This window comes from Palaemon carinicauda, chromosome 39 (genome assembly GCF_036898095.1).
Source record: "Palaemon carinicauda isolate YSFRI2023 chromosome 39, ASM3689809v2, whole genome shotgun sequence".
Lineage (NCBI taxonomy): Eukaryota > Metazoa > Arthropoda > Malacostraca > Decapoda > Palaemonidae > Palaemon > Palaemon carinicauda.
In genome coordinates, this window is record NC_090763.1 from 53,759,869 (window position 1) to 53,776,427 (window position 16,559).

Sequence of the window (16,559 nt, forward strand, 5' to 3'; positions counted from 1 at the left end):
AATCGAGAATTGCGAATGCTTGCTGCCCTAGGGTGGCTCAATTCATAACCTACCAACTTGCTGCCCATTATCTATAAGCAGTCGACTAACACACTAGGTAACCCACTGTCCAGCACTATATTGTTTTAACATGGTTTCTATTATAGTATAAGCATTGTACTACAGTATGAACACACTTCAGTAACTGTATAGAGTAAGACTACACATAACACGAGTCATCGCCACACTTATATGTGAATACAGTACTATAACAACAAAAAGTTGTTCTTATCTAACAACACGCGCTGATAATGTATAGTAGTGTATATTACTCTATTATATGTACACTATAGTATTATCACTACAATATAATTAGCTAAGATAACACTCTTAGGTCATTGCTGTTTTTCTATGTTGACTCACAACGTTCAAACTCACCGTACACATAGCCTATATCTACATTACTGTAAAGTACGTTATTTTGTATACAGTACTTTACAGTAATTGATATAACAATAACATTAATACACATTAAATACATTGACACAATGAAACTTCAAAGAAAAAGTATCAGTGCAACACCACTAACCGTTTGGGCACGAAGTTCTATGCAGCAAGTCTGAAGCCTGATGCAACTCTTGAGCCGTCAACTGTTTGAAACATGGGAGAGCGTAATGCACGTAGCCCATTCCACACTACTGTATTATTATTATTATTATTATTATTAAAAGGAGGAGATTAACCAGTCCAATGTACTTTACACTAAAATTGCTATAAACAATGGATTTGTATAGTTTTTTATATCACAACATGATTCTGCACAAAGAGAACTGAAGTGGGAGATGCACACACAAGGAGATGATGTTATAGTGAGGGTGAGTCAGTGAGAGATGGTGTTATGCTATGAGAGGGAAAAAGCAGGAAGCAAGCCTGCACAGGAGCATGGTCAGTTTGAAATCGGCTCAGTATTGCGAATGACTGTATCCTTGAATATATAGAGCTAACCATGTTTCATTTCCTGGTGCACCATGGTTATAAGGCACCACACCTGAAGCTGACAACTATTTGTTTCTCGAGCACAGACTAATAACACCGACGTAAATACCTGAGTGTTACCAGTGGACATTGTATGCCAGTCTTTGCCTATTGAATGGAGTAGAAACTATGGTAGACAAGTTCATCTGGTATCACTGCTTGTTACCATATCAATTTCTCTCGTTTCAACGCTTATAAAGTCGTACTCCTTCGCTTTATGGTGTGATAACAGTGTTTGTCCGACAGACACTGTTTGACCTGGTGGATGCACCTTACTAAAAATATCAAGACTTTACAATCCAGTAACTCCCTCTATCACTAATCAATTACACTATAGTGACTAGATACCACATTTTATATTCAAAATAAAGTATTCAGATATTGCACCTTCTTAATTGTGTATTTTCATGTTACCATATTTTTAGTCTTTTCCTCTTTGATTCATTCTTCAAGCTTTTAAAAATTTCCAAGAATTACCATGTATTTCCTTTTACATTGTATTATATAAGAAACAATTAGGTTAAAGATCCTAGTGATGAAATACAAAGACAATTTAATATGTAAAGATAAATTACACTTATTACTTCTGACGTCTGCCTCAAAATGAGTGTTACAAAAAGTACCTACTCTAAGTACCGGTATATAAATACTATTCTTAAATATTACACAAAACTGCAAAAAATACATAACTATGGAATAGGTAGAGTAATTAATTCATTACATCATGCAAGGTGCACATATAAAAATTTATTCTATGTATTTCAAATAGTAAGAAAGCATTATGTTGAAAAAATCATAAAACTGTTATTCTTACCTCAAAGAAATAAAAATTTGGCCTGCTGAATTTTCACAAAAAAAATACATTTTAAATGACAGGAAATATTCTCTTGCAGTACTTCAAATTCAAGATATTATAAATAACTAACAAATCTTTCAATTTGAGATATAAAGAGATATAAAACCAATACAGGAGCAACAATATTTCTAAACATCAGCACATGCTATTGTATTACAGGAGTCCAGCCAAAAGTTTAATATACCCATAATCAAAAGTGATTTGCAAGCCTCAGTAGAATATACTCTTACAAGCACAATCAATTCTGAGCAGAAATAAGGATGTAATACATCACGAAGACCTATTTCAGATATTAGAAAAAAGGTACAACAACAACCAAATCAGGAATAAAAAGGGCAAAAATAATACAGTCATCACAGGAAATTTGCAAAATCTCCTTGACAGTTTTAAGACTAGATAAAATGAATGCATTATCATTACCCTTAACAAGTAGAGTACAGTACTCGAAGATACAAGGTATGAGAAACAGACAGAAAGTAAATGGTATACATTTTTTTTTTATTGCACCAAAGCTAACATACTTGAATGACCAGAGCACAAATCATCTAGGAGTACAATGATGCCAAAATAATCAAAAGGCATCTAAGTAGTTTAACTACAACCATATTAAATCAGCAATTTACAAAAGAGAAGAAAAATATTTCCTTATCTCTACTGGATGAATGTTACTGTATAACTTGCAGTAGAAAAATTCAATAAAAGCTAAAGGTTACACTTTTATAATAGACTTACATTGGGGAATTTAAAAAAATGTTGAATACTCTGGGAGAATTTTCTATTAGAATGGAATTAGAAAAATATTTTCTTTTAATCTATGGCAGATATAAATTCAAGAGTATGTACACTAATACTTAAAATAAAAACGTACACATGACAGAATGTTCCGAAATTCTTGTTATTACAAGTCATGTGAAAATTATAATTACCTTCTAACTGTCTATGAAAGAAGTTAGCAATATGTCTTCTGGCTGCCACTTGTGGAAGGTATCAACAGAGTAAGTGTAACAGCTATTGTGGAACATGGTTATGTTCATACAAATTCTAAAACACAAATTTTCTACTCAAATATGTGCTACGGTCAAGAAGAGAAGTGACTATGATTTTACATGCATTTTTCAGTCTAAAGAGTTTTTTAGCTCTTCATAGTCTTAGGATATATTGGTTACCTTTCATCACATTATAAAGTACAATTAAGTTCAAAAGACATTAATGGATGTTACTGTATATCTCCGAAAACGGACACTTCATGAAAATATCCAATTAACATTCACTACTTGCACCTATCCAAAATCTGACACGATTATTAAACTTCATCTTCAGAATTCTGTTATCAAGCACAACAAGCATATTAACCCTTTTACCCCCAAAGGACGTACTGGTACGTTTCACAAAACTCATCCCTTTACCCCCATGGATGTACTGGTACGTCCCTGCAAAAAACTGCTATTTAAATTTTTTTTGGCATATTTTTGATGATTTTTTGAGAAACTTCAGGCATTTTCAAAGAGAATGAGACCAACCTGACCTCTCTATGACGAAAATTAAGGCTGTTAGAGCAATTTGAAAAAAATATACTGCAAAATGTGCTTGAAAAAAAATAACCCCTGGGGGCTAAGGGTTGGAAATTTCCAAATAGCCTAGGGGTAAAAGGGTTAACATTCAATACTTGCACCTATCCAAATCTGACACGATTATTAAACTTCATCTTCAGAATTCTGTTATCAAGTAAGCACAACAAGCTTATTAAAAAACTTTTAACAGAAAAGATAGATTAAACTATCATCAAAGAATTAATGGACTTGATTTTGCATACAAAATAGAATCTCAGTAACCTAGGTTACTCATCTATTAAATTAGAATGTATCACAACATGCACAGCAACTAAAGAATGTTCATCATGTTCAAGTCTTCATTACTATAATGTAAATAACAATGATACAAAAAAATTAATATTCTTAAATATGTTTATATTTGACAAATTAATGGGGAAAAACTTGATCATGTTACACATTCCACTTAAGGCAACAGTTCTTGATACCTATGACATCACCAATAATTATCAAAGAATATGTTATGCTTTTAATTACTATACTAAGATGCTGCAACTGCAACTCTCTCTTTGCTTGCCTTCTCTTCAGCCGCTTCTGAAAAATAATATCTATGTTAATAAGCACTCTCTTTTATATACATATAAAGTACATATGAATACTCACAATCATATTTTACCTGAACCCTTTAATATAGTATGCCTTTCTATGAATGGGAAATTAACGGGTAGCTATGCAATTCATAAAAATATTTTGCATTACTTTTATTTTCAGCGTTATGAAGCTTCATCTGTGGTGGATAACGGGAAAGGGAGGGCTGTGGCACCCTAGCAGTACCAGCTGAACTCGGTTGAGTCCCTCGTCAAGCTGGGAGGAGTGTAGAGAGGAAAGGTCCCCTTTTTTTCATTTGTTTGATGTTGGCTACCCCACAAAATTGGGGGAAGTGCCTTGGTATATAGATAGACAATCTTGGATATAAAGTATTGTTTTAAAGCCTCAACAGCTCACTTCTGATTAAACACCTTTATTTGCACAACGCATTTCTCCAACTCAGTTTGACAAGAATTTTTTCAGTATCATTAAGAGCAAGTTTGTTTTGTCATCACAGCAATGTTAGATAAATTTTTTTTTTTTCTTTCTTGAATCCTCAATGGGCTGACTAATTATTTAAGTAAGCTTAGGTTGAATTCTACTTCATCTTGATTGATTACCTTTTATAGCATACCACCTAAGTTTGGGTGGATGGATGGAGTGAAGAAAGCTCTGGGTGATAGGAGGACAGATGTGAGAGAGGCAAGAGAGCGTGCTAGAAATAGGAATGAATGGCGAGCGATTGTGACGCAGTTCCGGTAGGCCCTGCTGCTTCCTCCGGTGCCTTAGATGACCGCGGAGGTAGCAGCAGTAGGGGATTCCGCATTATGAAGCTTCATCTGTGGTGGATAACGGGGGAGGGTGGGCTGTGGCACCCTAGCAGTACCAGCTGAACTCGGTTGAGTCCCTTGTCAGGCTGGGAGGAACGTAGAGAGTGAAGGTCCTCTTTTTGTTTTTGTTTCATTTGTTGATGTAGGCTACCCCCCAAAATTGGGGGAAGTGCCTTGGTATATGTATGTATGTACCTATTTTACTTTGGTCTTTTTTCTGACAGTTTAGTCTCATTATCTTATTTAACAATAGGAAGTGCTTTTATCATAAAAATTGATAAATAGTAAAATGCCACAATGTAGATGTACTGTAATGGTGTTCCTAGGAGGCCGTGCAATAGTTTTATGTTTAGTAATAAGAAAGACCATCAGTGGAAGTGTAGTGCTTTCAGGGATCAAGAGTGCACACCTGAGCTGATATGTAATATGTAAAAACACAGATTTCAGGCTCAATATTTCTATACACTGTAGTATTAAGAGACACTATAAGCATTCTTATATATCTGATAAAATGGGCTTGTCATCAGCCTGAGAGTCTTTCAGGAATTCAACATTTCTATCTTGTTGAAGACCTTGTCAAAGTCTTCTCTTTGTGCGCCACCTTCTAGGCATGCAAAAATAATGAAGAAGAGGAAGTTGAAAAGCTACTAAGTGTATGGAGAAGAACTTATATAAGCTCTCAGTTTATTAGCTAGAAGAAGTAGCTACTCTCTTGATAATGGAGATTGGAGCTTTTCTCTTTGAAAGATGGACTTTTATGTACTATATTTGTTACTTGTGGTGCGAGATAATCCTTGTGTTATTCAAGTTCTTCAAAAAGACTATGACACTATACAAGTTGCTCATATCTCAGGGATTAAAAACTCCTCTATACACAGCCATTCTTGGGAGCCAGGCCAAGACTTCAGGTCTAACAAATACAAATAACCAAAATGCTTATCTTCAAGAAGCAGATCTTCACATGACAATCATCAGCCTTGTGTCCTTAGCTTTACCAGCTTTGCTACTCCTGTTCTGACCCCCTTTACTGCTGCTTAAAGAACTACCACCTCATTATGGAGGATAAAATAGAATGCTACGTATCCTGTATGACCACAAAGACTCCGAGAAATCTGACATTTCCTATGCAGATTTTCCTTACAGTCATCCCTCACTTGTCAACTAGTGTACAACTCTGGACATAGTATATCCAAGTGAAATAAAGAGCCCAACATTTGAGTAAATTGGTAGTATATCAATCAACATGAGAAGGAGGCTACAATACAGTACTGTACTGTAGCAGACACATGACGACTAAACAACAACAAACAATAAGAGATACTTTCATTAATTACACAACATGAATCAGACCAAGGGAAACTGGCTTTCCTGAAATATTTATTTACATGGAATGAACATAAAGAAAACAAAACAGAATCAAAGGAGGAATAAAATGGTATTTTCATTATAAAATAAATTTTTGAACATACTTACCTGGTAGTTATATATAATTAAAGTTATATATATAACTACCGCGTAAGTCTTATGTCTAAAAACAACAGCTTATCAAAGGAATGATTCAGAAAGTCTCTCATAACACCAATGAAGAATTAACCACTACAAGGAAACATACCTGGCAATGTTTCTGGAACATCTGGCAGTTCCACTTCTGGATTTTCTGCTGCTGTTGGAGCATCTGGCAACTGCTTCTCTACAGCATCGGCAATCAGGGCATCAAGTTCTTCTTCGACTGCAGACTCATCTTCATCAGTCAGGGTTCCACCACTCAACAAGGCTGATATCTCCTGAAAATGAAAAATTTGTAGATAATTTGTACTTTTCCTAACGATAAAAACATTCAGCTATCTATTAGGGGTGTTACTTTCGGCGAAGCTGAAAGGACGAGCCATTAAAATTTTAGCGAGGGTTAACTACCCATTCCGCTAGTTGGGGGGGGGGGGGGGTAGAGGGGCGTAGCTTGCTACCACTCCCTCTCACACACCTGTGATTTAGCTCACTTTGCTTGTTCCGTAACTGGAATACAAACCTACGCTATTTATTAGGAGCGACTCACCTATCAGGAGGGAAGACGTCCCTGCCAATCTGGCTTTTTGGCTTTACCCGGGGCTCCTATGTTAATAAGGTTTGTTTGTAACAAAAATAAGGAGTCCCTGCACCTTGCTATGCAAGGTTCGCGGCCTATGCAAGCTGTGTGTTGAGATATTTAGAAGTGTGACTGTCCAGGTAAATGTTATTCCGAGTCTTTGTAGTTAAAACTGCTGTAACCAAGACTACAATAATGCCTCACAACATGAAATTAATTCTTTCTGGAGTAGCTTTCGTAACGTGATTTTTTCGTTGAGAGTCACATTTTACATGTAAATCGCCTAATTCGTTTCAAACCCTACAAAACACACATTAAATATTATAATAAAACTACAGGTCAACCACAATGAAATACTATACAGCCAAATACATTTGAACCATTCAATATACCTAAATTAACTGATAATACCTGTAAATTAAGTAGTTATTATAACATAACGTAATGATAAATGTAAAATAATACAATAATACAGTAAATATACATAATATACAGTACTATATATACTTTACTATTATAGTTACCCCTACTATAGACCACAATTACATTTTCAATTGTGTAAATCCAATTTCTTCAACCCTTTTTTGATGGGTAACTATTTTATTCTCAGCCTGGCTAGCAAATCTCTTTTCTTAACATGAAACATTTTTTGCAAAGTGAGTCATAAAAATCTTCGCATCTCATTTTGCAGCATGAAAATTTCGTAAGCAGATTCTTTCGTGAAGAGAGGTATGACTGTACCACCTTGCCAGGATATGGGGACGCAACAGTATTAACTTAATACTAGGTACACAAGCATGGTTTACCTGCAGTGGTTTGAGGTCAGCTTGTGCAGAGAACCCAGGATGCTGATTTCCCCAAGAAAGGGGAGGATGAAGAAAAGAATAAGAAACAGTCAAACCTTTTCATTCACGCAGACTAAACCCGGGTAACAGTGCTCTTAACCTTCTGGTAATTGTCCAATAAGGACCTTTAGGTGTTATACATTTATTGTGCAGCCACCACAGGGCCGATGGAGAACGTATCAAGCCTCCTCTGGGTCACATCTTGCAGGTAGTGGGCTGTGAATGTATTCTGACGTTTCCACACCCCAGCCTGTAGAACCTGCATCACTGAGAATTTTCTATTAAATGCCAGGGACGTAGCTATGCCCCTGACATTGTGAGCTCTGAGGCAATGTGAAAAAGGAGGGTACGGATTAAGGGCATGGTCTATGACCTTGTGAATCTAAGCAGAGATGGTGTTTTTAGTGACACTCATCCTGTTCCTCCCTGTGCTGACGAAAAGTGCAGGTACTATGGGACAGGCTGCGGCTGTTCTCGCTAGGCAGAGTAAGAGATGATCAGGGTCATCAGTTACAGAGTGGAGACTTGAAATCCGGAAGGAGTCGAATCGGAGATCTGCCACTCCCGGATTCTGAGTCTTGGCCACAAACTCAGGGACGAAGCTGAACGTTACCTCTCCCCATCCCCTTGAATGGGCAATGTCGTATGAGAGACCATGAAGTTCACCGACTCGCTTGGCCAAAGCTAAAGCTAGTAGGAACACCGTCTTCCAAGTGAGGTGGCGATCTGTTGCCTCATGTAATGGTTCATAGGGAGGTCTCTTTAGAGACCTGAGAACTCGAACCATGTTCCATGGGGGAGGTCTCACTTCAGAGAAATGCCCATTCCATTGAGTTTAAGGGCGAGGCTTAAGGCTGGGTGATAGCCTTTAACCACTGAGACTGAAAGGCACATTTCCTCACGCAAATGCACGAGGAACTCCGCAATTACTGGAATAGTGACATCGAGAGGAGAGATACCTCTTCTACGACACCAACCACAGAAGACTTTCAACTTTGCCGGGTAGACTGCTGCTGATGATTTCCGCAAGGATCCAGACACCCTGGTCACAACTTGTTGCGAAAATCCTCTCTGAGTGAGAAGCGCTGGCGAGCCGGAAAGCGCTTGTGCCCAGAAAAGAGCTGGTGACCTAGAGAGCGCTGGTGAGCAGGCAAATGCTGGTGCGCAAGAGAGCGAAGAAGCGCAGGTGAGCCGGAAAGCTCTGGTGAGCAGGCGAATGCTGGTGTGCGAAAATGCAGGAGCGCAGGCGATTCAGAGAACGCTGTTGCCTGGTGAGCATTGGCAAGCTGGAGAGCACTGTCAAGCTAGTGAGCGCAGGTGTGCTGGCGATTGTGGGTAAGCTGGCAAACGTTGGTAAGCCGACAAATGGTGGTGTCTCGAACGGTGAGAAAGTGATGGAGAGCGTCGGCGATCAGAAGATCGCTGGGGGCATTGGAGAGAGCTGAAGCGTGTTGATGGGCTGGAAAGCGCTGGCGTGCTGGAGAGCAGAAAAGAGCTGGTGACCTAGAGAGCGCTGGTGCGCAAGAGAGCGAAGGAGCGCAGGTGAGCCGGAAAGCGCTGGTGAGCAAGCGAATGCTGGTGGGCGAAAGTGCAGGAGACCAGGCGATTCGGAGAACGCTGGTGCCTGGTGAGCATTGGCAAGCTGGAAAGCACTGTCGTGCTGGTGAGCGCAGGTGCGCTGGCGATTGTGGGTAAGCTGGCAAACGTTGGTAAGCCGACAAATGGTGGTGTCTCGAATGGTGAGAAAGTGCTGGAAAGTGTCGGCGATCAGAAGATCACTGGGGGCATTGGAGAGCGCTGGAGAGTGTTGATGGGCTGGAAAACGCTGGCGTGCTGGAGAGCGTTGACGAGATGTTGGTGAGCGCTGGTGCACTGATGAGCGCTGACGTCCAGCCGAAGGTCCGAAACGCTCTGAAGGAAGGCATGTCCTCGAGGGCGATTGATGTCTAGGAACATCATGGGACAGGAACGGAGAAGGCAGGTCAAAAGGTTGGCACAAAGCAGGAACAGGGATGTGCTCTTTGGAAGGGCGAACATCCTCCATGGGCGATCGCGAGCGATCCACAGAAGAGTCCAAGATTGAAGTCCGAGAACTAGTGGAAGTGTCGTCAGGAGAAGGTCCAGGAACGGGCAACGGTAGAGGGCCAGGAAATGACAAAAGAGGAGGCTCCTCTGCGGGGGAAGGCTGCGAAGACGAGGCTGACGAGCCGGAGAGAAGTCTTTTCACCGATGGCAAAGGGCAACCTCTAAAGCAAAGCAGAGGGCGAGCTCTACATGAACGATGACGCCCTCCGGGGGTCGGTGGATCAGCAAGATGACCTTTAGAATCAGCAGTCCTCCGCAGAGGAGTCTCTATGAGTGAACTCCTCTGAAGAGGAGAAACACTCGCAGGAGAGACAGACGAAAGACTCTGCTTTCCCCTCGAAGGAGGATCAGGAATGGGGGTAGCGCAGTCGGCAGCAACAGCTGAGGAGTCTGAAGGGGCAGGGGCGTCGGCAACAGCAGCAAAAGACGCCCCCAACACTGCTACGTCGACGCATGCCAGAGGATCCACCTCCGAAGTTGACGAAAGCTGCACACTAGCACCACGGATGATGAGCTGCAGCAAGGAGTCCTTGGAGGGCGGATCTGGAAGCTCCAAGGATGACTACATCTGTACAAAGGAGAAAGACACAAGGCCTCACCCGGGGGAAGAGGCGGGGCTGCTTCGCTAGGGGAAGCAACAGCATCTCTCGAGTACCGAGGTTAACCGACAATTAAAGGGACTATGCTACTACTTGAAGGTCCCTCGGAAGAGGCCGATCAAGTAAGAGCTTCAGAGAAAGGTCCAGAAGCGGAAGAGGAAGCCTTGGGTATTTTCCCTTTCGAAGAAAACTTCGAAAGAGAAATATCCCGCTTTGACTTCTTCCGCTGGCGCCAAAATCTTTCCCACTGTAAGGCAGGCCACTCCCAACACTCATTACACTTGTTTCCCGTATCACAACGTTGACCTCTGCAGGTGGGACAAAGGGTGTAACGATCAGTTTCCACGGCCGACATGAAAGTATCGTAGGGCCAGCCTCCAAATTCCAGGGCAGGTACGTATGGTCGGCAGAAGTAAACACACACACACACTAATAGGAGAAAGCACAAACAAAAAGTATTTAATGGCAGTCCAAAATAACTTGGAGAGGATGAGAAATGGTAACGACCATTCACCATCCGAGACAAAAGCAAAGTGAGCTAAATCACAGGTGTGTGAGTGGGAGCGGTAGCAAGCTACCACCCTAACTAGTGGAATGGGTAGTTAACCATTGCTAAAATTTTAATGGCTTGTCCTTTCAGCTTCGCCGAAAGTAATACCGCTAATAAATAGCATAGGTTTGTATCCCAGTTACAGAACAAAGGAAATTTCCAAGATAAAGCTAAATACAACATATCAAAGCTTAGAACCTTGAATAAGCTCATCCTTGTACCATGCACCTTCACTGTAAATACTGATCAAACTTCTTTTCTATAGCTTAAAAAGAGTAATCTAACAAACAAACATAGTCCGCTCCAACAAGGTTCTATAAAGTTCCAGCTTATATTCTTTTTTCAAAGTAAATAATACTGAAAGTGGAAGATTTTACTCCATCTCCATAAGGAATTACTGCATTGATTTAGGACAACATTCCATGAAATAATCTGGTAGTATTTTACACGAGGATGAAATTCATAAAGCTAAGATTTTTTTCTGATGATGTATATTACATACCCTCTGTTTTTCTGCACCTTCCTCAGTTTCGTCCAAAATTCTCTCAATATCTTCTATACTCAACATCTCATTGATTTGTTTGAGTGCTTCATTACCAACCTTCAAGCTGTCAACCACCTGTAATTAAAATAATTGGGTTATGTAAAATTGTTAAAAGAAACAAAAGTCATTCTTACATCTATTCTGCCATTCATATTTATCATTCCTGTTCCAAAGACATAGCAGGGTGACAAAGAGATAACACAATAATTATTGACATACCTTCATTTCTATTTGAGCAAACTCTAAGTCTTGTATCATATGATCAATATTGTTCAGTGTTGCATCTGTTTTATTAAGTTGCTCTTCAATGAATTTCTTCTTTCTGAGTAATAATTTTGCTCTCCTGAAAAAGAAATAAAAATGTTGAACCAGAGATAATGCTACTCATGAATCCTAAAACAATATGAGTTTGCACCATGCAGAAAAGGTCTCATTAAGGGATTGAATAATAATACATAACTTAACCCTTTTACCCCCAAAGGACGTACTGGTACGTTTCACAAAACCCATCCCTTTACCCCCATGGACGTACCGGTACGTCCTTGCAAAAAAATGCTATAAAATTTTTTTTTTTCATATTTTTGATAATTTTTTGAGAAAATTCAGGCATTTTCCAAGAGATTGAGACCAACCTGACCTCTCTATGACAAAAATTAAGGCTGTTAGAGCAATCTAAAAAAAATATACTGCAAAATATGCTGGGAAAAAATAACCCCCTGGGGGTTAAGGGTTGGAAATTTCCAAAGAGCCTGGGGGTAAAAGGGTTGATCAAATCAGTCCCTGAATGTAGCACAATGGAGAGTTTGTACCTTAATGCAGTACAGTATCACTTCTAGGTATTTCAGTTCCTTCACGAATTGGTAACATCATTAAAACTGTCCATGAGTCGCTGAGACAAGACAAACTTATGCTTCTTCTGGTCTAAAATTTATTTCTATTATCAGTATTTTTGTCAGTTTTTACCTTGTTCAATATCAATACTAAAGACTAGCTTTCACTATTGCTTAATTACAGTTTATATTATCCTGTACTCAAATACCAGCAGATAAATTTGGAATTTATGATCCCGTAGGAACCCACTTCACAAAGTACCTCAGCAATGTCTGTAAGTTAGCCAGCCTTACTACAATCAGGATGTGCAAGTTAAATATTTTTTTTTGCAAGAATCCAATGCTGTTTTCGCTTACACTTTAATGAGCCTGTGAGGTTTTGTTGGATGTTCAGTTTTCTTAATGTCTTTCTGTCACATTCTTGTATAAATACTGTAAAGAATTTTTTGCCTCCGAAACTAAGTTGCTAAAGGAAAGTTCTCTAGCTTTAGGTCTGCCATCACAACAGCATTTAAACATTAATATTTTTCCTTTGACAGTTTTAATTTAACATTTTCAATATATTTTCTTCAAGCCAAAGAATTCTTCCAAATGCATAAGACTAGATTTTCCCTAAAGTTCTTTTTCCTATTCGTAATCATAAAGCCTTAAATATAGCCTGATTTTTATATGTAATTTCAGGCAATTTGATTTCCAAATTTTACTTAACCTAGCCATTGTCTGATTTGCTCTTTACAATCTTTCGTTAAACTCAAATTCTAAAGATCCTGTATTAGAGATCATAGTTCCTAAATATTTAAATGATTCCACCTCATTAATCCTTTCTCCTTCCAAAGATACTTGAACTTCCATTGCATATTCCGTTCTCACCATCTATGTCTTTCATTAGTCTTTTGAAAAATCTAAATATTTTCATGCTATCTGCAGTTAAATTTTTTTTAACCCTTTTACCCCCAAAGGACGTACTGGTACGTTTCACAAAACCCATCCCTTTACCCCCATGGACGTACCGGTACGTCCTTGCAAAAAAAAGCTATAAAATTTTTTTTTTTTTAATATTTTTGATAATTTTTTTGAGAAAATTCAGGCATTTTCCAAGAGATTGAGACCAACCTGACCTCTCTATGACAAAAATTAAGGCTGTTAGAGCAATTTAAAAAAAATATACTGCAAAATGTGCTGGGGAAAAAATAACCCCCTGGGGGTTAAGGGTTGGAAATTTCCAAAGAGCCTGGGGGTAAAAGGGTTAACAAACTAAAATAAAAAAAACATATGGAAACTTCCACATAACTCACTCTTTCCTTCCATTTTGCAGTAGTTGCTTTGCTAGCTGTCTATCCTTCTCAAGATTAGTTTCCGACCGCTTCTGGTACTGCCGAATCCTGTCCCTTGTTGTTTTTAGTTGCTGGAAGAAGACAAAGCAAATAAAAAAGAGAAAATAGGAGTCAACACTATATTCACAAGCTAATATGGATTACCTGTCATTTTCCATTACTGCAAGATAAAGGGATTTTGACGAAGGAATAATCTATTTCTGGGCGAGGGACCTGTGTCACCCAGTGAAATGCTCCTTAAAGCACCATTTCAAAGGTATAAATACTGCTAAATATACCAGAGAAAAAAGTTGCATGGAATGCTAGGAATATATCCAGCTCACTCACCCCTAAAGGGTGTCGGTATTGAAACTGGGGCGAGTGATACCACTACCAGAGATCCCTCTCCCACTAGACTTCTCTCTCCTCAAAATCACCCGTTACTACGAGGTGTCGTTCACTACAGCTACTGCCCCCCCCCCCCCCCCCCCCCCCCAACAACCACCACTACCTAATTCCACATTCTATGCAGGAGAATATTCTCATATGTACATTCATCATCAAATCAAATAAAAAATTTCTAGTAGTGTAAATTAACTGGAAATTTGAGATATTTTGCTGAATATTTCAGTATACTATTGTTTTTCATGTAATAAATACATAAGATATATTTTCCTTAATATTTCAGTATTCCACCATTTCACAAATACCTACGCTGAATACTGAATATCAGAAGGATATGCAATAGGAGAGCTCCAAAGTAAATAAAGTACACGGCAAAAAATTAACCTTAACCAAAATTGTGCCCTAAATGCTGTGAACACAATACTAGTTATTTGGCAAACAATATATCACTAGATAAGTATTGCCATTTCATTGTTAGATTAGATGAAATTTTTTCAATTGATTTCTGGCATGCCTTTTATTTCTGGTATCATCCTATGATGCTAGTTAGTGAGAATTATTTAAAAAATGAATCCTGTGAAGTAGAACAGCTGGGACCTCCAGTAGAGCATGCATCTCTGAGTCAAATATTTGTAGGAGGGATAGGCTAAAGAAGGAACTTGATCTTTGTAAAATTTCAGTGACCGCATAAGTGACAGAATCTCCATTCCTCATTGGTTGACATGATGAACGAGTTTAAATATCACCTAACCCTTGCCAATACAAAGAATGTAGACAGTCCTGAAAGATATATCCCTATAAGGATCTCCTCAGGTTCACAAGGGGTATATATGTCAGTTCCCTGAGGATGAAGACCATTCAACCCAATGACTTTAGTTCCATGGTAGCCAAGATTGCCTAGCGCTCTGAAAGTGCATGGAACGGTTTCTTACAAAGGAGAATGTTGAAGGTTATTGGTGTTTGAGTGAATGAAATAAGAGTAAAAAAACAGAAGGCAGTATCCATCCTGGAGGACTTCCACCACTCTTTTTGGCTCTGTGGTATTGCCCCCTTGCTCAATAGCATAGCAGACATCCTCCACTCGTGGAAGCTGTAGAAAGGGACTGCCAATTGCATCCCATTCCACTTCTTGGCCTGGCCAGGTTAGAAACAAATGGGTGGAGTATCGTGCACATTTTTTTCTAGAGGTAGAAGGGACTGGAGGTGCAGACCTGGGCTAGGCAGTCACTGGCAACTTCAGAGCAGACTTGAGTGGATCCGCAGGTGTAAATGGTCTGGTGGCAACCTTTGAAATACCAGGCCCCTTGAAGGTAACCACATGATGGATGGGAGTCTTGGCTTGTCTTTCTCTACTTCTCCACTGTTATATCAAATCCTTAAAGTGGGAACAGGGTTGCTTTCACCCACACTGAGAAGTTTCTTAATGTACGGGCCTTTTATTGTCCTAACTGCTGTGTGAAGTGGGAAACCACATCATCTCTCCTCTTGAGGACCCAGTTCGTCTACTGTTAAGCAGACTGATGTGCCAAAAAGGTGACAGCCTTGGCTCTCAACATGAAAAAATCCTTAAACTAAAGTACTTTTACTTGGAAGGATTTACAAAGTTCTGGGAAGTCGCAAGTAGGCTACAGTATCCTGACCTGAGGGCTAGCCATGGAAGTTGCTTCCATAGCTGCAGACTCAGAAACTGAGAATATAGTCCCCTTTGTCTTGAGTCTCTCCACAGGGATCCCTGGTGTCACCAATGCCACTGATGTGTCGATTGGAAGAGGAGAGGGTTCGTCATTCGCAGGAACAAAGAACTGTCACTGTTGAGAGGGTGCAGGAGGCAGGATCTTGTTTGACTGGCTTGTGCTTAGCAAATTCCTCTGATAAGAGATCTGAGAATTTACATTATCTAGGACTGAACGAGCAAGCTCGAACCAAGGCAGCTCCTTAAGCTGTGCTGAAATGCTAATCAATGGATGTCCTCCTAGTGCTGATGGGTTCCAAGGTTATTGATCTATAGAATGAGAGCCAAGACCCTCACGAATGTAATCTCTGTCTAAGCAGATGATGATCTAGAGTTGGGTGGCGAAGGGTCAATGTAATACTGGGACTCCTCCTCTTGCACGAGAGAGGCTTTGACGAGTTCCTCTGGTAGATCCAGCTTCTTCGAGTACTGTACTGTACATGAAATCTACACCTAGAATGGAATCGGAAATGTAGCCTGAAGAAGAGAGAACGACATCCTGAAGGTCGACTACTCAGAGGTTGGGATGCCTTTACTTTTATGCCCGTCTTGGATGACGAAGTACCAAGTGTTTGTACCACTGAAGGACAAATAGAACAATGGTCTTAATGATGCACAAATGTGTCTATGGGCAGCCTGTCAGTGGAAACTGAGAAATCTCTACAATATGTTCTCGATGACTTTTTTTTATAATTGTATGAGTCATCATAATGATCCTGCGATGTTCTTTGCCTT

The 16,559-nt window shown here is 39.6% G+C and overlaps 1 protein-coding gene across 3 annotated transcripts in view; it reads right to left on the reverse strand.

Annotated features, from left to right (window-relative positions):
- Nucleotides 1–1,550: 1,550 nt before the first annotated feature.
- The window catches only part of LOC137631194 (charged multivesicular body protein 6-A-like), a 33,167-nt gene continuing 18,158 nt past the window's right edge, over nucleotides 1,551–16,559 (reverse strand). For 2 of the 3 annotated variants that reach the window (XM_068362925.1, XM_068362924.1), the window contains exons 2-6: nucleotides 13,670–13,779; nucleotides 11,764–11,887; nucleotides 11,503–11,619; nucleotides 6,451–6,622; nucleotides 1,551–4,014 (exon numbers count right to left, since the gene is read on the reverse strand). In XM_068362925.1, the coding sequence (XP_068219026.1) occupies nucleotides 3,962–4,014; nucleotides 6,451–6,622; nucleotides 11,503–11,619; nucleotides 11,764–11,887; nucleotides 13,670–13,779 (576 nt within the window). In that variant the 3' untranslated portion in view covers nucleotides 1,551–3,961. The remainder of the gene's footprint in view (nucleotides 4,015–6,450; nucleotides 6,623–11,502; nucleotides 11,620–11,763; nucleotides 11,888–13,669; nucleotides 13,780–16,559) is intronic. The other variant, XR_011041874.1, reaches the window with a different exon arrangement.